Raw genomic sequence first — 25,363 nt, 5'->3', positions numbered from 1 at the left:
TCATTCTTAAAGTTGAAGCCTTGAGCTGCTGTGTAACGACAGGCATCCTATGTACTTCCATCAGTCATGCATGCACTTGGTTAGACAGGTTGATTAGATTATATAATGGAGCAGATACAAGTGTAGGCAAATGATTCTCTTGTAGCTCAGTCCAGGGTTCGGCAACTGCTGACTCAGCTAAGTCAAAGCTCCGGCACTCCTCTGGGAATCCAAGAGAGGAAGAGCTCCACTTCCCTACCCCCTTCCAAATTTAAGAGCCCAGAAAGCCCAAAATCTGCCATTAATGCTGGTCATGTGACTTGTCTTTCCTCAGGTGGCAGTGGCAGGAATACTTCCCCTTTGTCCCCTTAGAGTGGTGAAGGATGGGCTCAGGGGCGGGCAAGCATTCAATCCACACTCTTTTGTTTTGCAGCACAGTGTCTTTTGAGGCCAAAGAAAATGCGGGGTTTACTCATTATCTCCATTTTAAATGGGCTATTTAGGACAGGCCATGTCAAAGTCAGAGGCTTAGAGATAAATCACGCTGACAGCTCTTTTCCCCCAGTTGAACTTGCGGTTGTGCTGGTGTCAGTTGGATCTTTGTCAAAATTTCACTTTCATTGCAATGGATGGACTACTGCAGGTAGTCTGTGTTTACCACCCAAAAATGCCAATTATAATTTAATAAAACGCCTGTGAGTCACTCTGATTTACTAAGTCTGGTCTAAATCAGCAGTTGCTTGGAAAATTTCACAGTCAAACTCAAACCCAGCATTTAGACAAATGTCTGACTGAGTGAAATGAGTGCATGAAGCACTAATGAATGCCCTGATTGGTTCGTGTGGTGGTTTACAGCAGCCGTCACACTGAATGCGCTGCAATGGAGAGGAGGTGAGAAGAGCTCCACACAACTTGATTAAAACAACTGTTGACCGTGTCTGTGGTAATGAACTGGAACGTCAGTCACATGGCTCAGTGAAGCAGGAACCCGGGCCAGTAAAGGAAGATATCAGATAATGGAGTCATTTATGATAAAACCATGTTAGTATTTTATGACTTGTTGGAAGTCGTCTCGTCTTAAAAATAGCATTTTTAAGCCAAAATGATCAAATGTCTGTATGAAAGCAAGAGACCTAGAATCCTAGGGTCACTGTCGACTGTTTCTTCCCTGCTGGCAAGTACATGTGAGTTCACTTGCTGTTTACCTGACAAATTCTTGCAAACATTTCAGCAAGAAAACAAACACAGAAGCCTTTGGATGCTGCACAAATCATACTGACTCTACATGTTGAAGGCCAGAGCAAAATATTCTTGCATTTTCCACCCATTAGAAACGGTGAACAGTTTCCTGCTACTACAGATAGACAGATAGCCAATTGTCTTTCCCATTAAAAGTCAGGTAATTAAAGGTGTTGCAGAATTTCCGCTACCCCAGAAAGAGAAAGTTTGAGGAGTGTTTTCAACCTGACTCAAGAAAATACGGTGTAGACTGAGGTCATGTTGGCCTTAAGTCCTTCCTCTCTTGACAATGTCATGCCAACTGTGATCACTGGGCTGTAATGACATACAGTTCCCCAACATCTGCCAGCGCCTGTTGATTTGTGGTGCATTTCTGTTTATTTATTTTGACCAGATGAGCCTCCTGGTATTTATAGCAGGAGTAAAAGCCTAATGTGGGGTCAATCCTGGGTAAGGGCTATGGAGACAAAATGCCAAAGCTGACCTGACATTCTTGTCGGGGACAGATCCTTTCTGGTTCTGGAGTCTCTCCCACACACACACACACACACACACACACACACACACACACACACACACACACACACACACACACACACACACACACAAAAACAATAAAAAGCTGGGTGTGGCCGTGAGAGATTGAGTTGAGCATAGGATAGAAAGTTTGATTTAAAGACTTGTGCCCCCCTCCCCTCTCTTTGCTTCATTCTTTTTGAAAATGAAAACTTCCACATGACACAGTGCCCATGCAGGATGTCTTAACGTGCTGGGGGTCACACGTGGCAGCGGGGAAATGTAGGCCCTCTCCTTTGTCGTCTCCCCCCAACACACACACACACACATAGAGAGCTCTGCAGGCCTCCAAGAGCATCTGTCACCACGGGGGGTCAGCAGGGCTGTAATGAATGAGCCCCCAATGGATACCCTCCCTCTTTGGCAAATGGCGTGGGACGGAGGAAGGCCTAGGGGGAGGTCGCTGTGTGTGTGTGTTTGTTTGCATGGGAGAGAGAGAGAGAAAGAGGAGGGAGGGTTTCTGCTGCAACAAGGGAAAGAGTGGGATTTCCAGTTCTCTGTAGAGGATAATGACAAAGGTGGCTACCAGAAAGGACTGAAACTCCATATGCTGCCTGGATATCAAAAAATAAAAGGATTTACTATTTAGCATGGATGATATTTAAACAGGTGGCTTCACGTTTGGGATTTACTACACTTGATTGGAATTTTAAGCTGCTCGAGGAGTCATGGAAGGTACAGCAGAAGCTTCTTAAAACTGTGCTGTGTGTCACATGTGGCCCTGATTCAGCATTATTGGTACGGGTTTTTTTTAGCACCTCATTCAGTTTGTTTTATTCTCACCGCCCCCCTCTCCAGCCCCCATCACTTTTTCTCTCATGTCAGAGAAAGTGGCCTTTTTAATGTTAAGTGTGTGTTGAAATTTTTCCCGAATTTGTGCAACAGCGAGGTGTAAATATATATTTATGAAATTCCCCTTAAAACTGGCTAATTTCATTCAAACCCTGAATTAACTCATTTTCAGCTAGCTGCGTTTGTTTGATTAGCAAACGTCAAATAAAGGCCAAGTGTCAAGTTTAATTGCTTGATATCAACATCTTTTCCTTTTTATAAATGCAATGTTAGACAAAACACATTACCTTGCATTTGTTCGACTTTGCTGCAAAGCATATGCTAAATCACAATGTTATTAAAATGGGTGGAGGGTAAGCAAGTTTAATCCTGCCTCTTTCCCTCTGTTTAAACATTGTAATGTAATTATGCAGCTGAGCAAGAAACAAAAGGAGCCTGCAGAGAAAGAAAATTCCGGGTCAAAAGTAAGATTGGTTCAATTTAATGAACTTTTGATCTGACTTCTTTTCAGGGTAAAGCTCTGATATGGTTTTGATCTTTAACGGATCGCATATTGTGTAAGAAGAGATTTCACAAATAGCGCATCAGCTACAACAAAAATATGAGATGGGAACATTAATTCTAAGCAAGCTTTACTTATTTTTGTGCGAAGTTGTCAAGAGGAGAATCTCATTTTAGCTTTGTAGTGTACTCACCAATTGAAGAAAATTCACACCTCTTAGTTAATGTTGAATTTCCCTTTTTTAAAACTGAATGTAGTAAACAAGATTTCATTTTCAAGATTAAAAAAAGTTTTGGCTGCAATTTTTTTTTCCCCAACATTTTTTCAAGACTGCACATGTTGACAGATCAAAGTAAAATTTCTTAAACAATTGTGTATTTTTTTTTTTTTACCTAAATTATTATTTTTTTATATATATGCATTTTTGTATCAACCTATCTAAACAGAACATACTGCCATTGTATTAATAATGGATGTATATTTTATAGTTGGGCTGTGCTTGCATGCATTTAAGAAGCATTGTCTTTAACCATTAGCTTAATCCTGTCCCACTTTCAAGAAATTTGCTTAAGAAACAAACTAAAACAGCACTTAAGTCTGAATATTTTCTCACGTTACATCACTGGAAAAACAGAACTTTATTATGCAGCACCTCGGGCTTGTCTTGTTTTTGTGTCTAAATTTATGGCTTCTTCAGCTTCATCTCCAGAGTCATCTCTGCCTCCTGTTGTGATGTCTACCCGTCACAACCAGATAAGCATCAAAATATTTAAAGACTCTGCTCCCTGGGTAATTAGCCGGTTGCAAGAGCTTAGGTTTGAGTTTTACATCAACAGCTGCGGGAACACTTGTGGGAGGGCAAAACATAAACCAGAGTTGTATTTCAATTTTCTTTTCTTTTTTGGTAGGCAGTTCTGTTGTATCGGTGTTGCAGGCGGATACGCTTCTGCTTTGTGACACGCTGATGTTTTTAAGTCTCTGATGCACTCCATCACGCTGGCTAATCATTCACTAAATGGGTAAATACAAGTTGAACCAGCTTGTGTGCACTTTCTATTTGAAGGACTTGGACCCCAGACAAGCTACTACTTTTTTTTCTTTTTTGAACAGAATATTTGTACAGTCAGAGGTGATGACTGGGTAGATTTTGGCTGTCAATGTTTTGAAAGGAACTTTGCTTCTGTTATATCAAAGCCTGATTGGCTAAACAATACTTTGTCAAAGGGTCAAAGTAACTTAAAGCCATTCAGAGGGTATTGACTGTGTGTTGAGTGCTGCAGCAACACCCAGTTGTACTTTATGAAAATGGCCTCGGGGCCGGGGAAACGTAATAGTGGGCTTTCTACACAGCTATACATGTACACATGCCACAGGCTGAGCTGCACTTAATGTCTGAGTGGTTAAAAGTGCCCTCATTCATTTTGTGAATGAGCATGCCCTTTGGACTGTGGGTATTAGTTGCAGCTTAAATCATTTTGGGGGGGATTTCCAAACAGCTGTAGTTTTTTTTCCCCCTCAAATGGCCAAAAAGTAGACTCATCAATTATGTTTTATTATTTAGTATAAAGTAAATACACTGGATATAATTGTTTATTTTTAGTTTGTTTGTTTAAACATTATAAATGTTTTGTGGGGGGTTTTGTCTGTAACTAGCACGTTCTTTTTATGAACATCCTGATTTAACATTCAAGCACAGAAAGTATAATTTCAACTATCTGGAGAAACCCTTAGCATAGTTAAACACTCTGAGCTAATCTTCAATCTTCCTGCTGCTTTCCCTCAGGTCTTCAAGCAACGAGGGAGTGACATGCCTTTGATGGAAATTTCTGCCGAGTGATAGCGATCCAGCATGTAGCAGAGTCCTGTCACACCTGGGAACAGTCTGACTGCGTAAGTCAGCCTGTTTTTTTTGGGGGGGTTTTATGTGATGCTAATGTTTCCTCTCTGAGAATTTCAGATTTCACTCTCTGCAGCTCATTTTGTCCGTAGTGGTCTTCTCCAACCCTCTGAGTGAGGATTAGATTAGCCTTTTCTGACCCAGGGTCACATTCATGCAATCTGTTGATGCCACCCAGGAGCTGTGGAACGGCCTTGACTGACCATCTGACAGCCTGAAAGGCAGTTTTAAAGTCACCATTCATTGACGTGACTTCCCAGCATTGGCCATTAGTCTTTGAACATTAAACTGCTTCTTCTGCTCATTATGTTTAACCAGCCATCAGGCACACTTCAGCTGCTGACCTGAAATACCCTCCACCACTGCAGCTGACCTTAGCAACCACCTGAGTCACAACACCCGTTAAGTGACCCCTACCACAGTCACGCTTTGTTTTAAGTTGCACAGGTGGTAAAAGGTCATTTTTGGGATTCACCTCGCCCAGGCTGGGTTAATGACAAATCTGTCCAGTGGGGCTTCACACTCAGCCAAGCAGAGAAGTCTCCGGAGCCTGTTTTGACATTCAAAACGAACAGGCAATGGCTACAAATGTCCTCAGGCACCCAGCTTCTTTCTTTCTTTCTTTCTTTTTTCATTTAGCCATTAGTCATTGTTTCTCTGTGCAGCCACCTTCCTCCATCAGTTAAGCAAGAAGTACTGTAGCTTCGTTCTCTTAAGCTGCTTATCTCTTCCACAGCACAGTCAGGCACTGTTAATCTTGTCTTTTGTCTGGGTTGGTCAAATTCCTCCCCAGGAAGGTTGTTAAGTAAACATTGAGTCTGAAACCTGTCCAGGCACGGGCAAAATTGCACCTTCAAGGCAAACTGTGATCAGCTTAATTTCCACCTTACCTCTTATTTACAATATTATAAACAACGTTAGGAGTTTCTTTGTTTTGTGTGAAAACTGTAGATATTTATTCACCGACTGATATATTCAGTCAGTCATAATTAGTACTTTTTGTTTATTTTGTTACTTACACACACACACATCTAAAGCACATACTGTTGTCATGTCACAGCTGTGTGGGATCTCAGACCTTAATGAGGAGTTTTTCCTCCAAACAGCTGAAGGCTAAACTGGTCAAATGTAGTCCAAGGACAAACATGAGGCATTTCAGGCCAAACCCGTGTTTCAAGAATGCAGCAATTAAAACTTTGTCTCTGCTGAGATGTTTTGACAAGCTGAAAGCTTTGAGTTTGATTAGGCGTCTTTAATAAATGGACACTGAAGTGCTGTTCAGTAAGTGAAGCTTTCTTTTTTCCACACTTGGAGTGCTTTCTGTTTCTCCTGCCCTCTGTTTTCTTCTCTTGCTGGCTTCTCTGAGACCACATGCTCAGCCCTCTGTCCAGCTGCCACCTGCTAGCAAAGAGTCGGCCAACCACGGGCCCACGCGGCCGACCTCAGCAGATGTCACTGAGTGGACACTAGGAAGGGGGTGGGTGGGAGTGCAGGCAGAGTAACGGCAAAGAGCAAAAGAGCGAGGCCAAAAAGGGATAGGAAAAAAGGATTGGCCTTGGCCATTATGTTTTGACTGACATCGACAAAGTAAAGTGCGTGTGTGTGTGTGTGGTTTGTGCTTTGTGCTACTACTGACACTGTCTAGTAGACTAAACATTTTTATCATTAACAGGAAAGATCACTGCAACTAAAGATTATTTTAACATTTCATATGTGTCAGGGTTTTTTTTTAATGATTGACTTCAAATGTAGGTTTTTTCTGACCAACAGTTCAAATTCTGAGAAGCCAAACTGAGCAAAGTTTGCACATTTTTGTAGAAAAATGAACGTTGTTCACATGAGATCATGTAGATTTTAGCATCCAGTTCGGGCTTGTGGTTGGATGGAGCCTGGATCTGTTGGATTTAACTTTTATAAAGTTCTAAAATATAAAACGTGGGTCATGCTTCATGTCTGTGATGAGATCTGAGCTTGGAGATTCATCCTGCATTTTAGGCTTGTGCAGCTTGATGCATAAACCCATATTGGTTCTGAAATATTTAAGCTGGTTGCGCCAGGTGGTAGTTGATTAGCAGTTTTCAATAAAAACAAAATTTGACTCACACCATCAGAGCACAGTAGTGTTTATTTGAAACATGAGTACATTTTCTTCAGAGATCTGTTGCTTTTTAGATTTTGGCTCTCTGTTGAGCTTGCTATTAGCACACAGGAAATAATCAATAACTTGAGATGAGAAAAACCATGACTGTATTCATTTCCTCATGCTCCTCTTTTCTCTCCCCCTCTCTCTGCTCCCACAGATAATGGGGAATTCATACGCAGGGCAGCTGAAGTCTGCCCGATTTGAGGAGGCTCTCCACAACTCAATTGAGGCGTCCCTGCGCTCGAGCAGCGGGGATCCACAACCCATCTTCACACAGCTGTACTTAGAGCCTGAGACGTATCCTGGTAACATGGAAGGTAAGAAGCTCACAGCAAGCTGGAAAAAAATCAGTTTGAACTATATTGAGTTCATTGGACAGCTAGTGCTTTAGAGACTTAGCCTTATGTAGCATATATTTAAATTTTGTCAGAGGGTTCACTAAACATTCCACTTTTCTGTTGAAGTATTTCTTAAAATGCAGTTAAATTTTTAGTAAAAATAATCTTACATTTTTGTAGTTGATATGAAGTCGAAAGCTGGCGTAGCACTCCATGGCAGGGAGCACCCAGGGCACGAGCTTGTGAATGGCAACTCTTCCAACGATCTGGAGGAGCTGGAAGACGAAGACGACTCGGACACCAGCAGCCCTCCACTTCCCTACCTGCAAGCTCCTGCACCGGATGGCTGCTGCACCCTGGATGGTATGACCTCTATGCATCCATCCATCCATCCATTCTCTTTTGCTTATCAAATCCCACCCCCCTGGGGCATTTCTGTGTGGAGTTTGCATGTTCTCCCCGTGTCTGTGTGGGTTCTGTCCGGGTACTCTGGCTTAGTCCCACAATCCAAAGACAAACAGTTAGTGAGGTTAGGTTTATTGGTGATTCGAAATTACTCATAGGTGTTAATCTGGCATGTGAATGCAAACGTTGTGAATTCATTAGTATGATCTCAGGAGTGTTGTGTTGTGTTGCTGTTCCAGAATTTTTAACAAGCATGCCAGATGTATTAAATTTTTGTAGAAACTTTATTTGTTTATTATTACATCTCTTAATCTACTGTTTACTTAAAAAAAATTTCCTCCTCCTCATCTCTCAGGCTTCTGTCAGGCCGGGAAAGACCTCCGCCTAGTCTCCATAGCAACAGAGCCCATCGAAGTCCCAGCAGGCTTCGAGCTGGTCGGTGCCAAGTCCCCCACTGTTCCTGAGCACATCTTGGTGTGCGCCGTGGACCGGCGTTTTTTGCCTGACGAGAATGGGAAAAATGCACTTTTAGGTCAGTGTGTTCCCGAGCGTTCGGATCAAGTAAACAAGCCAGAATTGACGTAATGAGCCAAGTTCCTGCTGAACTGAGCACGCTCTGTTGCTAGCTGGCACAGGTCATGCATTAGCCTGCAAATGTTTGGAAAGCAATGTAATTGTTGCATTTTTATGTCTTGCAGGTTTTTCAGGAAACTGTGTGGGCTGTGGTGAAAAGGGATTCAGATACTTCACCGAGTTTTCCAATCACATCAACCTGAAACTTTCCACACAGCCCAAAAAGCAGAAGCACTTAAAATACTACCTGGTGAAGAATTCTCAGGGTGCTTTGTGCAAAGGACCCCTCATCTGCTGGAAAGGTAAATATACACTACAGACTCCAGACTTTCTAAAGATGTATGTAAAGTATATCAAACTTTTATCTTACACTGCATTTTGTGAGGGTTTGATGAGTTTTGTTTGTTTGTTTCTCCTTCCTCTGTTTCTTAGACGGTAAAACGCGCCAGTTTCTCAGCAGCGCATCAACCTCCAAACCCGGCTCGTCGTCTTCTCTTAGCAGTAAAGAAAATGGAGGTGCCAGCGGACACAGCTCCTCTCCTTTTTCCCTTTCAGGTGAGATTATACTCTGCAGTGTTGCCTACGTTTTTACACAGCAGAGTTAAACCTGCAAGTCAGCAGCTGAAATTTAACGATAACTCAAGTAAGTTGCATTAATTGTGAGTGTGTAAAGTTTACAAAAGAAGTTAACAAATTTCACCTACTCCTGTTTAATAAGGTTGTTTTTCCTTTTTTTTCATCCCCTTTTGTCTCCTCCTGTGAATGATCCAGGCATCTTAGGCAAGTGTTTAAAGCACTACACTATGATCATATAACGTGTAAAAATGGCTGTAAAATTAAAGCCAGTGAGGAACTCTTGTAGATTTTATGTATGTTTAAAAAAATAAATACACACAGGCAGTTGTTTTATTACCCCCTTTTACAAAAAAATACAATACAAAGATGTTTTATGATGTTTCTCATTTAGCAGCTTAAATCTCACCCCAAACTCCAAGTCAGCAAGCCTTGCTTCTTACTCAATTATTATTGTTTTGCTTATTTATGTATAATCATTATTTTGGCACAAAGACAGCAAAAGAGACAGAAACTGAGAGAAACTTGAACGATGTGGCTAAACTGAAAGATTAATTAGCCCAGCAGGATGCTAAGGCCACCCAGAGAGTTTCATCTCCCATAGCTGGGCATGGTTTGTTGTGTTTTTTTGGTCCTGTCAAACTTACACTCAAACAGATCTATTAGAGTTTCAAATTTAATGGATGGATAGATGTTAATTCACAGTAAGATAATCTGTCACACTTTCAGGGAAGTTTATAAACTGTGTAAATAAGTCTGGACTTCAAGTCATCAAGTGTAGCGTAATAATGACAGTATACATTTATCTATTCCACCAAAGTGATATTGTTTCAGTTGATTATATGCTGACAGCTTGTGCTGTTGCTATAGGTTTTGGTTGCTAAGCTCTGAAATATAAGAGTTGAGCTTGAAACACCATCTCGCTGCATTAAGCTATTTATGAGGCTTTGTTGGTCGTGTGCCACTGCATTTGGTTGCGGCAGTGCTTTGATGTGTATTCTGGCTGCATAGTGACATTTTATTAGAAGTAAATTACAAATAGTAAAAGTTTGTTAGTTTTTAGTACATTTTAACCAGATTTTTCAGTTTACCACGATGGCTAACTAGCCAATGCTTACTTTTGTTAGTGTATCTGTTCCAGTCTACAGATTCTGATCAATTTTGTTTGATTCGGATTATTTTTCATAATCATAATATTTTTAATATCTGAAGCTAAAATTTCACTGAAATCTTTGGAAGTGTTCGAATTTTCTGCCCTAAAATAGTATTCAAATCGGAGACAGTCAAGGAGAAGGCTTGGTTTATTTTATGCTTTTGAAAAGCATCCTCTTATCAACTTGGCTACTTTTTTGGTAATGCAGGTGAAAATAAATGCAGGAATTTAAAAGCAACACAATTAAATAAAGCTCTGGTTATTTATAGAATAACCATGTTGACTCTTCAAGGAGATGTTGTTCTTCTTTGACCTTTCACAGCGAGAGCTTGTTCCTTCTATGATTGGAAAACCTCCTGGGCTTATAGTATTGATTTGTTCTTAACCTGGATGCTGCTTGTAAGCATAGCTCTTGCACGTTAATATAGACAGCTGTGCTGCAGGGCTATGTATCGGCATTACTCTCGCCTGATGTCTCGTGACTGCGACCTTCAGGTACATCCTTCTCCTTCAGAGGTTTTTGACACTCATGCTTTGAAAGCCCAGAGGGTAGAATTCATAATAATTCACTTCACTGTCTCCAACTCAGGTCACTGTATTCTAGAGCGATTGATGAGAAGGACAATTCTGGTCTGTTAATAATTGACAGTTCATACTGACACAGATCTGATAGTTTGACATTTGTTTGAAGGCCAAAGGCAACAAAATGACCAATCACAGGAAAGGTGTGTGTTAAAGCCACAATCCAGAGTTATCAGAAACATTCGTATGAAGTCAGTGGACAAGGGAACCATGCATCATTGGGTGCATAGTAGCTGTGTTTTGATATTGTAATGCTTTTCTTTTTATCTACAGATTCTCCACCTACCAGAACAACGCAAGCATCCTCTGTCTTTTTTGGGAACCAGGAATGTAGTTTCCTCAAACCACTGGCCTCCACACCTGGAAACAAGACTCTACCAATAGGTGAAGAGTTTGATTGGTACATTTATAGCTGTGCATGTCAGTTTGTTCTGTATGTGGTAGGAAATAAACATGATAACATAAAAACTGTAGTCCCACATACCTGATGTATCCATGCTTCAGTGCTGGAATTTAAAATTTAGCTCCTGGCAAAACTTTACCTCAAGCTTTGTGTAAAAAAACAAAAAAAAAACTTCATGAATATAAGATTGATTTATGCTACAGACTGCTTAGAAACACACAGATACATGCATGTGCTTACTTACCAGTCAATGCTGGAGGAAGAAATGCTATAATGATTTTTTTAAGGCCTTGCTATCTATTAGCTCCTTTACAAGGTTGCTATATTGACAAGCTAAGGGTACGCATAGCAATTGATGTTTTTGTGTGTTGCATACACTGTGAATATGAGATGGAAACATGGCCAATTGCTACAAGAGTGTACGTATAGGAAATCAATAGCCTGCCGTTAGTACTGACTTATTTTCATTCATTGGTTACTCTGCAGACAGTTATAGTTGGGGGAAATATTTTTATATTTGCATATCACTTGTTCGCTTTTTCATTATCCATTCAACTTTTTGTAGCATGCTGGCAGTTAGCCACTGTGCTGCAGGCTGAAATATCGCAACATGGCACCATTGTGTAAGGAGAGCAGGGAGGCAGACCAGCATAGTGACAGAAACTGGAAAGGCAGGAGCAGTTTTAAGGTGGATTATTGATAAAAGCACAAAGCTGAAGTTTGCAGGCAAGTTGGCAGTTAGACAAAACAAGACGGGAGAGCAGAGATCAGAGTCCACAAAGCATGGAAGTGGTCAGGTACAGGTCAAAACAGATTGGGGATGATTTCAAAACACACAAAGATAATCTACAGATTGTAGCATAAATGTTGCAGGAGTTAAAAGCATGGATAGAGTTGAGCAGGTGAGATTTGCAAGCATGTAAGGTAGATTTGGTGTGTGACTGCATGCAGACGACTTAAAGAGTAAAGAAATCTCAGTAGTGATTCATTCACAGACGAGGCTTTAGTTTATAACTAGATGGCTAGAATGAGTCAATCAGTGCTTTGAGTTTAAACATTACACCAAAAAGAAACAACGTGTCAGCGTTGTTATTGTGAGCTTATTATCTCGGCAATGTTGCAGTTTCACAAACTGTATTAATGCGTAATCTGTGTTTCAGTACCCACAGCTCTTCGGGTGAATGTGCCAACAAATAGCCTGGCTGTTGATGGGCGCCCTCCATTACTCAGCCCCTCCCAGATGTCCTTAGGGCCTCAAGGTCAGGGGTATCGCACTGCTAATTTAGGAGATAGTCCCGGTAGGATCCTTTCTGAATACGTACAGTGTGTTATTTGTAATTATTTTCTGTATTGACATTTTTTCTTACTTGTCTGTCTTTAATGTTTAGTATTGTCTGCTATGAACTCTGGCCCTCCAAAGAAGCGCCACCGAAGCTGGCATCCCAGCTCGTTGGTGCCAGTCCCGCCAACAGCTGTCCCTGTGCCAGCTATTCGGCCAATAGTTTGTTCTCCAGGTTTGTTTGTTAAGCCACCTTCAGGGGGATGGGGGGAGGGGGAGGCTGAGCAGTTTATTTTCTTCTGGGTTTTAAATTTATCCTGTTATACCAAGTGTTCCTTTTTTTTTTTTTTATCCATTAACGCTGGATTGGTGAGCATGTGTGTGCAAAGGAGTGTGTGCAGAGAAGTGTCTGCACACCCTCATTCCCCATGCCTCTGTTTGAGGATGAGTATGCACTAATGTCCCTGACGCTCTCTGGTTGTTAAGGATGATTCACCCAGCATTGCCATGGTGATAGAGCTGGACAGTTTGTAGGGCAAGTGAATTTAAAAGAATTGCACGATTAGAGATTTCTGCCACATCGTGTATTTAGGCGAGCTGACAGAAATAATAAAAAGGCAATCTGGGCAGAAGGGCCAGAATGAACAGGGTGTACATGGTTGCTAATAAAATAACCAACAAAAATTGTTCTTTTGTTCCACTAAATCAGCCACTGCAGGAATTAGGATGTGCACATTTTTTTCTCCATAACAGGAGCATCATTAAATCCGTGTTGTGTCCTGGTGAGATCACCAGGATAAAGCTATCCAGCTGTATGTGTCTGTAAATATGAACATAATGTTATGTCTTCACTAAATGTCTCACATCTCTCCAGTTTACATGTAACTATAAACATCTCTTTAAAGAAAGTATACAGCGCATAAGGAGCTTATTTTACTAATATTAGTCAATTAATTTGAAGTTTTCCCTTTTAAAACAATCAGTCTTATTTGTATACAGGCTAGTTACAGATAATTAGCAGGCAGATAATAAGACAGCAACTGGTAAAAAGAGAAGACCAATTTAAGACAAAGTTTAAAAAGTGTCCCCTAAGTGTACATAAGTGAAATAAAAGCAGTTAGAAAGATGAGTAATTGCAAAGCATCATAAACTAGTACTAATAAATTAGAAAAAAAAATGCTGACAAGAAGTCAGTAAAGCAAGTGATAAATAAATATTCGATAAAGTAACTGTTTATAATCACGCAATCCTTACTATTGACTTACTAATCTGAGAGTAAAAGTCTGTGGTTATAGATACAATTAAGTAAATTAAACGAATCTCTATAGAGCATCGGCAGTCAAAAAGTTAGGCTTTAGGTTTATATTTAAAGACTTCAGTACATCTAGCTGCTTTCAGGTATGTCACCAGACTGTTCCGGCGGTTCAGGCCATGAAAGCTAAAAGCTGCCTCCCCAGAGGTTTTTGTCCTGCACTATGGAACAACTCCTGACTCCTGAGGAGCTGAGGGGACTTAATAGTTCTGACATTAGATGCACTGGAGACACATACTCTGAAGCGTTAAAGTATACAACAACACTGAAAAAGACAATGAGCAAAAATATGTTTTTCTTACCTTCTGACTTGGTTAACAGGAACTGGGACTTTTTAAAAAATGTTTTCTTGACTCACAGCCAGTCAGCGTGTTTCTGCATCCTTGTTGTTATTGGTATCTCAGAAGCATTGTCTGCATGTCAAACATGTTGAAACATCTCCTAAACTGTAACTATGGCTAAAGTTTGTACTGACACGTAATTGCTTTATCATCCTTAAGGGCCGGTATTAGGAGTAGCCTCTCCTCAACCACCTGTAATAGGCGTCATTCAGCCCCAGCCTGTCACCATTGGAGAGACGGTCATCGTGCCCGACAACCTACTCAACTCTGCAGGAGTCCGACCTGTCATCCTCATTGGTACCAGTTTTAATTCACTGATATGTTTCTTCATATTAAACATCACCTTTCAGCGCATATAAAACCCATTTTAATGCAAATTATTGTATTTTTTGTTTGCTTAAACTGTAAAAGGCAGTAAAAAAATCTGTGTGATGCATTTTTGTGGATCTTTTTAAATCTTAATCCGATTGAATATACTTTCATCAAGTAAATAGGTACACTTTGCTAGTACCAGGTTAGACGTCTTTTGTCTTCAGAGCTGCTTTTATTCTTATTGGCATAGATTCAACAAGGTGCTGAAAACATTCCTCAGATATTTTTCTCCTTCAGGGTGCACCGTGTTGAGTGTTCAGAGATGCTCGTCTGCATTCCTTGGTCGTAACGAGTGGTTTTCTGAGTTTTTATTAGCTCGAAGCGGACTGTCTTCTTTTTTTACTCAAATTCATACACTCACTGGATGTGGTTTTTTTTTTTTTTTTTTTTTTTTTTTTCTTATTTGGACCATTGTTTGTAAACCCTAGAGATGGTTGTGTGGAAAATTTACACTTAATTTCTGTAGGTTTCTGAAATGCTCAGACCAGCACGCCCAGCACCAAAAAACCATGCCAGATTCAGTCACTTAAATCCCTTTTCTTCCCCCTTCGGATCAGTCTGAACTTAAGCGGGTGCCATGTGATGGCCTGTTAGATTTTTTTTTTTTTTTTTTTTTTTTTTTTTTTTTTTGCCTTAAACAGTGGAACACGTGTACCTAATAAAGTGGCTAGTGGGAATAAGGTCTGCTTAGTTTTATTTATGTATTTATTGAATCTTTATTTAATGACAAATTCCCCTTAAGATTAACAACTATTTTTCAAGGGAGACCTGACCAAGACGGCAATGTTACATCAAAAAAACGACTCAGTCAAAAATAATAATTAGCTTCTTACAAAGTTTTATAGCTCAAATGTTAAATGTTTTACACATCTTAAGTGGGCTTTTTTTGTTTGTTTGTTAAGGTTTTTTTCTGGTTCATCTAATGCCAAGTTTTTGTTTTTAGGCCATGGCACTTTACCTTACTTCTATGGAAATGTTGGGGACATAGTGGTGAGCCCCCTGCTGGTCAGCTGCTATAAAAGCAGCCAACTGTCAGATAAAACCCTGGAGGCTCTGGGGCTCAACAGCAGCCGGTTACTCAGCGTGGAGACGATGATTCTGCTCACTCTACAGTATTTTGCACGTTTAGGTAAGCAGCCTACACAATCACTGCTAGATGTGTGTGTTGCTGAAATGATTCATGCCAGTGTTTTTAGATTTTCATATTTGAATTTTCCTCTGGAGGTTCAGAGCAGATTCCTCTGAGGGAGGAGCTGGAGCAGATAGTCTTGAAGGCCATGCTGTGCTGTCCCGGGGGACCTGCCATCTCCCCCCTCCAACTACCCTGGCTGGCTCGGCTGGAAGCGAGCGTCTCTGGCGGCAGCGTCCAAGTGGTGGTCACAAACAACTCTTTGGGCGAAGGCATCTCTGAGTCGCTGCGCTCTCTGGCTGAGGGTCCTCCTCAACAGCAGTGCCTGCCAACCTATGTGGTCATTATATGCGCCTCTAAGATGAGCGGCAGCGAGTTCTGTGTGATTGTGTTGGGTGAGTGTCATCTTTGTGGTGAAACTTGTGTGGGATGCAGTATCTAGACTGAACTCTAATGTAAATTTACCTGTTGGATTCAGGAAAGTATCAAGCGCGGGCCTTAGCAGAAGGGATGCTCACAACCAATGAATTTCTGAAGGAAATCAGCTACGAGCTCATCACGGGGAAAGTCAGCATCTTGACATCTCATTTCAGAACCACCTCTCTGGGTAAGATGAGTATCCATAAGTTGTGTTCATTAAAATAATCTTGAGAAAAATACTAATTTGTCTTTTACTAATCATTTTTGTCTCTACTAGCAGCAAAACGACAGTTACTGAACCACATTAAAAGTGAGCATGATCAGAAAACGCAACGGTGTAAAATAAATAAAGGAATTCCTATATTTGAATTAATGTTGTTTAGAATTGAGATAAACATCAACTAAAACCTTCGCTGCTAATAATAAAAAGCACGACGGTGGTGGTGGTGACACATTCACTCTGATATGTTTGATACTGAGTGCACAGCCTGCTCCCGTCCCTCGCTCTGTGTAACTTTGGTGACTGCTTGTTTCCAGGGGACAACCTCGACAAACAGCTGGTGCGATACCAGCGCAGGCGGAAAGGACAGGTCATCCAGCCCTTTCAGGGCGATGTCACCGACAACATCCACTCCCAGGAAGCTGCCAGCATGTCACCACCATCAGACTCAGGTTAGACCGCTCTCATGCTCGCTGTCAAAGTCTTTTTCAGTTTTTAGCAGGCAAATCAAAGACTAGGCAGCAACATCTGTCTAAATCAGCATGTGGATCTTCATTCAGTGTCAATGTTAAGTCAGGCCAGTGTCCAGAACAAAATCAGTTAAGGTTAGTTTGAGCTACGGAGTGTTGTTTGGCCCTGTACCTCATCCCACAGCGAGTCACACCTCTTAAACTTTGAATTCAGTCTTTTTTCTTTTTTAAGTCCCATTATCACAGGTGTATAAAATCAACCATGTAGATCTACACTTATTTTCCTTTTCGTTACCGTGTGTGTGACTAATCTTACTGCACAGTTTGATCGTTCTGACTGGATCTCGTCTCTCCAGATTATTTTCATCTCGTTGTAATTTGTTGACAAAAGGGTGGCTACGGTACATGTGCAGGTTGAGGTGACTGCTGTTGTGATTTGGCACCATTAAATTAAATTTCATCATAGTTTGTTTTGGGGAGGTTTGTTTAGGCAAGCAGTGATACTTTGCTGTGGTTAGGATCTGCTTTTCACATATAATCATCCTGGTGCTAACTTTTGTATTTCTTCTTGCAGATCTTTTTACAAAGGGCTTCCAGATCTATCCGGCCCAGCTTAATGTGGCTCGTAGCCTTCTTTCTCAAGTGTGCTCCATCGCGGATTCAGGGACACAGAACCTCGATTTAGGGCGTTTTTGCAAGGTGGACTTCCTGGTTTTGGTCCCACCGTCTCACATTCTGGTCCACCAGACGGCACAACGCATCCGACAATCAGGTGTGTACAAACCCAAAGGAAGAACTGTTGTTGTTTTGTTGCAGTGCTGTATGGAATCCTCACGTTTTCGCCTTAGGTGTACTTGTGGACCTGGGAAATGAAGACCCCTCCACGGCCCACCTGAAGTCAGACAAATATGTGGTGCGTCTTGACGGTGATGTTCACGCCAAGATGGAGGCCTTCATGAAGAAAGTCAAACAGAACCCCTACACTCTGTTTGTCCTCATTCACGACAACTCGCACGTCGACCTCACAAGGTAAAGGCGACCCCGACAGCACAGATTCTCCCATTAAAACCATTATGGCTCACTTTGTTTTGCTCTGCTGATAATTTAAAGCAGCCTTTAAAGAAGAAGAACTGACTTTTCAAGCTATTTCACCATTGAAGAGAAATGTTGATGTTTCAATGAAAGCATGAGAGTTTTGCTAAAGTTGTTGTCAAACATTCTTAAAGTTATTGTAAGAATCTTTCTTCGCTTGTGCAAATACTAAAGTTCAGTCATGTGAACACTGTCGACGGCCAGTAGGTGCTGTCTTTTCTCATTGTGGCATGTAATTTTACAACAAAACACCATTTATTGTTAAAGTTCTTTTTAATTCCCTTTATTATCATGATGGGGAAATGCTCAATCTTTCAGTCTTGCTGGTCGTCACCCAGTGAGATCCCCTTTGCAAAGATTAGAAACATGCAAAGCTGTAGTATATTTTAGTCTTTTGCTTTATGCTACATGTCAGTTTCAGTCTTTAATTTTAGTTAACTAACTATTATAACTTGTCTTTCTTTGTTTTGTTTTGAGGTTGTTTTTTTTCCTCCCAAGAATTTTTTTCTGTTATTGCCAGAACACTAAAACAGATCACTTCCTTTTTCCCAGAGGGGATTATCTTTGGACCGACCTCCCACACATCAGCCAGTTAGACCAGCATACAAAGCTTTTTGCACAAAGTTGTTATTTCAAAACCATGTTGAGTGTTATTAAGTGCTGTGCTAGGATAATCATAGTAAGTAAAAAAATATCCATGAATTCATTCAAACACTTTCCCCACCCTGATCTATTTTCAGTGCCCTGTCAGGCTCTGTGTGCCACGGGGAGCTGCAGGGTTTGGCTGACCGGGTGGTGAACTGTCAAGAAGTCTTAGATGCCATGAACCTCTTGGTCCTGCAGGTCAGCTGTTTCCCTTACACTTTGCAGACCCGCCAGTCTCGAATCAGCATCCACAATGAAGTTCACTGGCCGTCCAACGACAATCTGGTGAGAATGTTTGTTTGTTTGTTTGTTTTTTTTACATCCATCCATTCGCTTCCGCTTACCCTTTTTCAGGGTTTCGAGGGGCGCTGGAGCCTATCCCAGCTGTCATAGGGCGAGATGCAGGGTACACCCTGGACAGGTCGCCAGTCTGTCACAGGGCTAGCACACAGAGACAGCCAACCATTCGCACTCACATTCACACCTATGGGCAATTTAGATTAATCAATTAACCTATCCCCACTTTTTTTTTTTTTTTTTTAACACTAAAACGTTTCTTTAGTTATGAGTTATGCAGAATGGTCTACAAAACACCACGATAGGCAGTCACTGGAATGGCAAATGCTAATTTCTTATGTGAATTATTTATCATAAATGACTTTACTGCAGCACACTGGCATATTTCCTGTGCTGTGGTTTAGCTACTCCCCCTGCTGTGGTGAAACTGCAGTTACAGTTTTAGACATTTTTTAAAAAAGGGTCTAAAGTAACTCGAGCCTCGTGTTAAGGAGTTACAAGTCAGAGAGAAAGGGAACCAATATATTATAGAACACATTAGGCTCACTTTCTTATCCAGTATTATATATGAGGATACTTACTCCATGTTTTGTAACTAGGCACAGCGTTTCAACAGTGTGCAGTGTATCATTAAGAACAGTCAGGACACATTGTCTAAACCGATGTCGGTATCTTTATCGTCCAGCAGAGGGAGCAGTTTCCTGACGAGCTGGTCTACTTTGGCCTGAGGGACTACAGCAGATCCCTGCAGTGGGGCATGGCCAGTCCCATCCTGCGCTATGATGATGCGTTTGAGAAAATGGTTCACACTCTGTTGGAAAGGTGAAACTGATGAATCAAACATGAAGAGTTTTGTGTTTACTTCCACTGAGTGGGTAACTCATAATAACTGTAGACATTATAATCAGTTAAAAAGCTCTGATTGTACCTCCAGACATCCCCACCTACACAGCATGGTGATCCGCAGCTACCTGCTGATTCAGCAGTACACTGAGGCCATGATGGCTCTCACCTCTTCCCCGTCCCTGAGAGACCACATAACTCCAGAGACCCTGGCCATGGTGGAGGACTTGATAAACGCTCCAAGCAGAGAGGGCTCCCAGGGCCACGGCCACATGCTGCTGGTCCGTATCCCCTCGCTGCAGCTGGCAATGTTGGCCCGAGAAAGACTGGAGGACGTGAGGGACAAGCTGGGACTGCAGCTGTGCTTTGCAGTGCTGCTGGGAAGTCCTGCGTCTGAGCTCAACCTGCACAGAAATTTTATCAGTCGCCTCAGGGTGAGGAAAAATCAGAGTCACACGACTGATTTCTTTGTGTGAAGTGTGTTCTGCTGAATGTAGAGTGTTGGGATCCTTCTGCGTTTTTGCAGATCAGTCATTATCAGGGAGTTTACATGATTTTGCGAATCTGTTGTGCACTTTTGTACAATGAAAAAATTGTTTTGCCTCATACTTTGTCTGCATGATTAAAGTCTCATGCATTTTTTGTTTTGTTTTTAGTTTTTATAAATAACCTGTAACTGAAGAGGGCACACTTTGATTTTCATCTCTTTTTGTCAGGCTTGGCAAGGCTGTGAGAATGAAGACTGGGTGCCACACACCTATGAGGATCTGGAAGGGCTGCCCTGCATCGTCATCCTCACGGGCAAAGACCCTCTTGGAGAGACTTTCCCCAAGTAATATCATACTTAATACTACCCTAGCTTATAACATGGCTCAGTATGTCTGTTTCTTTAACATAAAATGTAGCAAAGATCCGTTTAGCTCTTCTCTAAAACTCTTGTCTCCCATCAACTCCCTTGTGCACTTCTAGGTCTTTGAAATACTGCGACCTGCGACTGATAGACTCCAGCTACCTGACTCGTACAGCCCTGGAACAGGAGGTGGGTCTGGCATGCACCTACGTATCCAGGGTTGTTGTTCCTAAACCAAAGAAGGCTATGGCCCCTCGGCAATCGGATGTGGAGAAGGTCGCCACCAGCTTGAATGATGGAGATGAGCTGGAAAGACCTCAGAGCAACGGCAGCGCTGCAACCAGAACCTCTGGTTAGTGTGAATTACTGTGATGTTGGATTAAAGGAAACCCAGAGTGTAACTGACATGAGCTTAACTCTAATTGATTTCTGATTACAGTAAAGCAAGTTGACCATAATACATGGGTACTGTAAATGAACGCGGGTCATAGCTTTGGAATGAGTTTGGTTTGTAGAAAATTTGGTTTTAATCCAAAGAGAGAAAAAAACCCTCCAAACATGTGAGCACTTGTTAGTTACATATATGTGCGGGTGTGTCTTTCATATTTCCCTCAGGCTCTTTGGCGGATAATGGTGTCAGCTCATCTGATGTTGCAGACTCTTTCCAAAAACCCTCCACTTCCACCTCGCAGCCTGAAGGCATGGTCACCATAGACATGGGCACATCAACACTCGGAATTAAGGAGGAGTGCGACTCACTGGGAACCCCGCTCTCTTCCGACCCTTCGAAAGCCTCCAAGGCTCCTCCATCCCTCTACTCCAGTTCCTCATCTTCCTCCCCCTCACCATCTTCCTCCTCCACCCAGAGGCCCAGCCAGTCCACGCAGAGCGATCGCGAGCCCACGAGGGCATCACCACGCACAGTCATCTTGTCGCGAGCGGCTTACAATCTGTTGTCGGGGGACTCTGGGAGTCAGCTGAGCTCCTCCTCGCTGCTCCCTCACGCAGACGTGGCCTGGAGCAGTCCGCTGAGGCCCATTATCACTCACACCCTGCAGGGGACGGAGCAGAGCATGTACTACCGCCAGTGGACCATCGCGCGGCAGCATCATGCTGATTATGAAGCGCCGTCTGTGCCGCATCCTCGACGCTTGCTGCTCAGTGGACCCCCACAGGTAACAAATCTCGTGTGGAAAATACTCCTTTTCTTATTTGTGACTAACTTGATTTAAAAATAGAATACAGAGAATTCTTTTTATAAATTTTCTTTAAATTTATTTGCATCCATATAAATTTATGCAGTTAATTCCTCATCTGGATTTAAGTGTCACTGTAGTTCTACTGGTATTCTTTCCTTTCCTTCGCTAGGTGGGAAAAACTGGCGCCTACCTGCAGTTTCTGCGTATCCTGTTTCGGATGCTCATCAGGCTGCTCGAGGTCGACGTGTATGATGAGGATGAAGTGGAGGAAGGTGAGACTCATAGGGATTTGTTTATTTTTAATGGCCTTCACATTTTGTGAAATACATGAAGCAGTTAATTTGATGGTGACAAATGTATCAAATCACCCGCCACAGAAAATTCAGAGGTCACAACTCTAGTAAGTACCCAGTGGCCGGACATCGAGGAAGTCCGAAAGCTGCCCTTTGACCCCAACCTCCGAGATCCTAAATTCAGGAAAGCCAGCCCTGTTTACTCTGACAAGATGCTAAAGTCTTTCAAAGGTCAGCAAAAACATGGAAAAAAAACCCATCAAACTTGCCCACTCTGAGTTCAGCTTTTTAATTGGGTGTTATTAAAAAATGAACTTACGTTTTTTATGTTTATATAGATTGTAAGCAAGATAAAGAGAACCAAACTCCAGCCACACGAGTGACCAAGTCGATACGTCAGAGTAGGTTTGCTGCCCACAATGCCTTTCATCACTGTGACCAGTGCCATCACTACTGTGAAGCAGGCGCAGCTACACAGGTGAGATGCACCACCAACACCTTCTGCTTTACTGCAGACTTACAGATGCACATATCCCATCCTTGTGTTAATATTGTACATGTGTGTGTGGTTGTGTTGTAGCTGTCGGAGTGCACTTTTCATGCTTTCACCTTCTGCTCGTCCATGCTGGGAGAGGAGGTCCAGCTCCAGTTTGTGATTCCCAAATCTAAGGAGCAGCACTTTGTTTTCAGTCATCAGGGCAGCCACCTGGAGAGCATGCGTCTGCCTCTGGTCTCCACCAAGGTTAGTTTGCTCAAGACAGCAGTATCTGTCGCGCCTTAATCCTCCTAATCGCCGTTTGGGTCACATGTTTACTTTTGCTTCAACCGTGTTTATCTGTCTGCAGGACCCCGACCTTCTCAGGAGTCCAATCTTCACCCCGACCACAGGACGCCAAGAACACGGCCTGCTCAACATTTTCCATGCCACGGAGGGCGCAGCACATCTGCACATCCTCGTGGTCAAACAGTTTGAGATGCCTCACTATAGGAAGTACTGGCCCAACCACATCTTGCTCGTCCTGCCCGCCATGTTCAACAACGCTGGAGTTGGTGAGCAGCTGAGCTATCTCTGTTGTTAAACCTGACAGTTTTTTGATCCTAACTAAAATATATTTAAAATATTTCATTCTACTTGCAGTCGATATAAATTTTTTTTCCCATATCATCGTTTTTTCTTGCCCTCGCTTGTGTTTGTTGTCGTGATTTGCATGGCAGCAGATGCTAAAAAAAAAAAGAATAGCAGGAACTTGTGTTACATTGCTCACTCGCTCTTGTATGAGCAAAAATAACTAAATGGAGACCCTCTTATGAAAGCCTTTCTCCACAGCACTACTAGTGGTTGAAAGTCCACACAGTGGCGTTCAGCCTTTACATGACAGCTTATCACTCTGTTGATAATGAGTAATTCGTTGCAGTGTATTATCTACCATGGTTGTGTTTTCAACTTGTTTTTAGTGCTGTGTTTAAACTAGGCGAAAGGTTACCTGTTGCCTTACCCAACGCGAGAAGGTCAGCCATCTATTGTATCAGTCTGATTTGTAGTGCAGCCAATTAGGTGCAAGGCCTTTCTGAAGTGGGTGTAACTAAACAACATTTCTCTCAGATAAGCAGATGGCATTGGGCTAAAGATGACCCTTTATGTCAGTGTGACTGCTTTCTAATCAGGATAGACTTCTCTGCTGAATACCTAAACATATTTTTATCTGCAGTGCCCGACAGAGTGTAGAGACTGCAGGCAGGCTGGAGTGGGTAGAGATGAGGAGAGTGAAAGGGAAGGTTTACAAGATGGTAGTGAAGCCTGAGATGATGTAGGATTTGGAGAGCGGGGCACTGGAAAAAATAAATAGACGGATGGTAGAGTTGAAGATGTTAAGATTTTTACTCGGTTATCAGAACGGACAGATTAGAGGGACAGCTCAGGTTGAGCGATTTGGAGGAAAAATGTTAGAGAAAAATGGTTGAGATGGTTTTGGGCATGTGCAGAGGACGGATAGTGGCTAAATGGAGCTGCCAGGCAGGAGGGAAAGAGGAAGACCTCAGAAGAGGTTCATGAATGTAGTGTAGGAGGACATGCAGAGGGTTCGTGTGACAGAGAAGAACAAAAAGCCCAACAGAGTGCACCTCATTGTCTTTCTAAACTATCAGACTTGTAAATTTGCAAATGTATACAAGCTCTATGCAAATATATCCCTTACATGGGATTTGAAAAGATTACTTCTTTTATCAAAGTTAATTAAAGGTGCATCAGTTTTAATCAAATCTTAAGTGGAAAACCTAACAAAAACAATCCTGTCTGTTTTAAGGTGCAACTCGCTTCTTGATCAAAGAGCTGTCATACCATAACCTCGAGCTGGAGAGGAACCGACTGGAGGAGCAAGGTGTCAAGAGACAAGACATATGGCCTTTCATTGTCATGATGGACGACTCCTGTGTGCAGTGGAACACCCACCAATCAGCAGAAGGAAGGTAATAAGCGCTTCCCAAGTGTAAGAGTGGAGTTGGTTGCTACGGTTAACGAAGCTCTGTTCAAAATCAATTTTACATATGTTCAAAATATGTAAAATTGCCCTCCCCTATTGGTTTCTTAGTGAGACATCAGATGGAGGCTCATGTCTCAGCAACGTGTCTCTAAAAACGGTGCTGCAGCACATGGAGAACACGCCCAAGATCTCCCAGTACGCCGTGTGCGGCACACGCAAGTGGAGCAGCAGCCTGGCTCGCAGGTCTCCCAGCAATCCCTTCAGTCGGTGTCACCTCCATGACTTTGTCATGCTGAATGTGGACCTGACGCAGAACGTCCAGTACGACCTGAATCGGTAAGCTCAGAGAAGGCCATGTGAGTCAGTTGGTCTGAGGTGTGCATTGTCACCGTTACCTGACGTTGCTGTCCCGTGCAGGTATGGCTGCGAGGAGGTGGACTTTAATCTAAGGGTTAATAGCAGTGGCTTGTTGCTGTGCCGCTTCAACAACTTCTTCCTGATGAAGAAGCACATTCCAGTTGGGGGAAGAAACAAAGAATTCCTGGTCAAACCTAAACTCATGGTGGGTGTTCAGGTGATTAAAATTATTCGCTTTGTTATGTCCTTGTCTTTCTGTGCGTAACACCAGCTCACATGAAACTTCTTTCTTCTCTCCAAAGGAAATTGAAAACCCCACTCTAATCAGCCCGTTGCAGTATGTTTGTGCACCAGACAGCGAACAGACCCTCTTCGACGCCCCGGCCCAGTTCCTACTGGAAAGGTTCCTCCAGAGCTGCAGTCACAGACTATTTCCGAAAGCTGTTAGGAACAGAGACAACCCAGTTCTGTCCATTGACAGCTACCTCAACCTCAGCCCGGAGGTGAGAGCTCCCTGGAGGTTGCAGTTGAAAGCAGGAACAGTAGAATAATCTCTATTTCAAACTTAGGGCAAGGCTTAAATACCAGACTACTGTGATAGACACATTT

The 25,363-nt window shown here is 42.3% G+C and overlaps 1 protein-coding gene across 10 annotated transcripts in view; it reads left to right on the top strand.

The window, feature by feature from the left end:
- The window catches only part of greb1l (GREB1 like retinoic acid receptor coactivator), a 46,584-nt gene that overhangs the window by 17,093 nt on the left and 4,128 nt on the right, over positions 1 to 25,363 (top strand). For 6 of the 10 annotated variants that reach the window (XM_076876921.1, XM_076876926.1, XM_076876924.1 and 3 more), the window contains 31 exons: positions 4,872 to 4,978; positions 7,286 to 7,445; positions 7,647 to 7,829; positions 8,227 to 8,403; positions 8,570 to 8,746; positions 8,877 to 8,999; positions 11,026 to 11,136; positions 12,316 to 12,453; positions 12,544 to 12,669; positions 14,247 to 14,384; positions 15,403 to 15,588; positions 15,684 to 15,983; positions 16,067 to 16,195; positions 16,546 to 16,680; positions 17,273 to 17,470; positions 17,547 to 17,727; positions 18,531 to 18,720; positions 19,418 to 19,554; positions 19,667 to 20,009; positions 20,292 to 20,407; positions 20,545 to 20,777; positions 21,041 to 21,600; positions 21,794 to 21,896; positions 22,002 to 22,148; positions 22,256 to 22,395; positions 22,498 to 22,659; positions 22,763 to 22,967; positions 24,221 to 24,383; positions 24,506 to 24,733; positions 24,815 to 24,971; positions 25,057 to 25,257. In XM_076876921.1, coding sequence (XP_076733036.1) covers positions 7,289 to 7,445; positions 7,647 to 7,829; positions 8,227 to 8,403; positions 8,570 to 8,746; positions 8,877 to 8,999; positions 11,026 to 11,136; positions 12,316 to 12,453; positions 12,544 to 12,669; positions 14,247 to 14,384; positions 15,403 to 15,588; positions 15,684 to 15,983; positions 16,067 to 16,195; positions 16,546 to 16,680; positions 17,273 to 17,470; positions 17,547 to 17,727; positions 18,531 to 18,720; positions 19,418 to 19,554; positions 19,667 to 20,009; positions 20,292 to 20,407; positions 20,545 to 20,777; positions 21,041 to 21,600; positions 21,794 to 21,896; positions 22,002 to 22,148; positions 22,256 to 22,395; positions 22,498 to 22,659; positions 22,763 to 22,967; positions 24,221 to 24,383; positions 24,506 to 24,733; positions 24,815 to 24,971; positions 25,057 to 25,257 — 5,544 coding nt within the window. In that variant the 5' untranslated portion in view covers positions 4,872 to 4,978; positions 7,286 to 7,288. Of the gene's footprint in view, positions 1 to 2,228; positions 2,533 to 4,871; positions 4,979 to 7,285; positions 7,446 to 7,646; positions 7,830 to 8,226; positions 8,404 to 8,569; positions 8,747 to 8,876; positions 9,000 to 11,025; positions 11,137 to 12,315; positions 12,454 to 12,543; positions 12,670 to 14,246; positions 14,385 to 15,402; positions 15,589 to 15,683; positions 15,984 to 16,066; positions 16,196 to 16,545; positions 16,681 to 17,272; positions 17,471 to 17,546; positions 17,728 to 18,530; positions 18,721 to 19,417; positions 19,555 to 19,666; positions 20,010 to 20,291; positions 20,408 to 20,544; positions 20,778 to 21,040; positions 21,601 to 21,793; positions 21,897 to 22,001; positions 22,149 to 22,255; positions 22,396 to 22,497; positions 22,660 to 22,762; positions 22,968 to 24,220; positions 24,384 to 24,505; positions 24,734 to 24,814; positions 24,972 to 25,056; positions 25,258 to 25,363 lie in introns of those variants that run through there. The other 4 variants (XM_023154606.2, XM_076876925.1, XM_076876928.1 and 1 more) reach the window with 4 other exon arrangements.

Source organism: Maylandia zebra, linkage group LG18, assembly GCF_041146795.1.
Source record: "Maylandia zebra isolate NMK-2024a linkage group LG18, Mzebra_GT3a, whole genome shotgun sequence".
NCBI classification, from domain to species: domain Eukaryota; kingdom Metazoa; phylum Chordata; class Actinopteri; order Cichliformes; family Cichlidae; genus Maylandia; species Maylandia zebra.
Note: the sequence above shows the minus strand (reverse complement) of the source record. Positions and strands in the feature narration are given on the sequence as shown.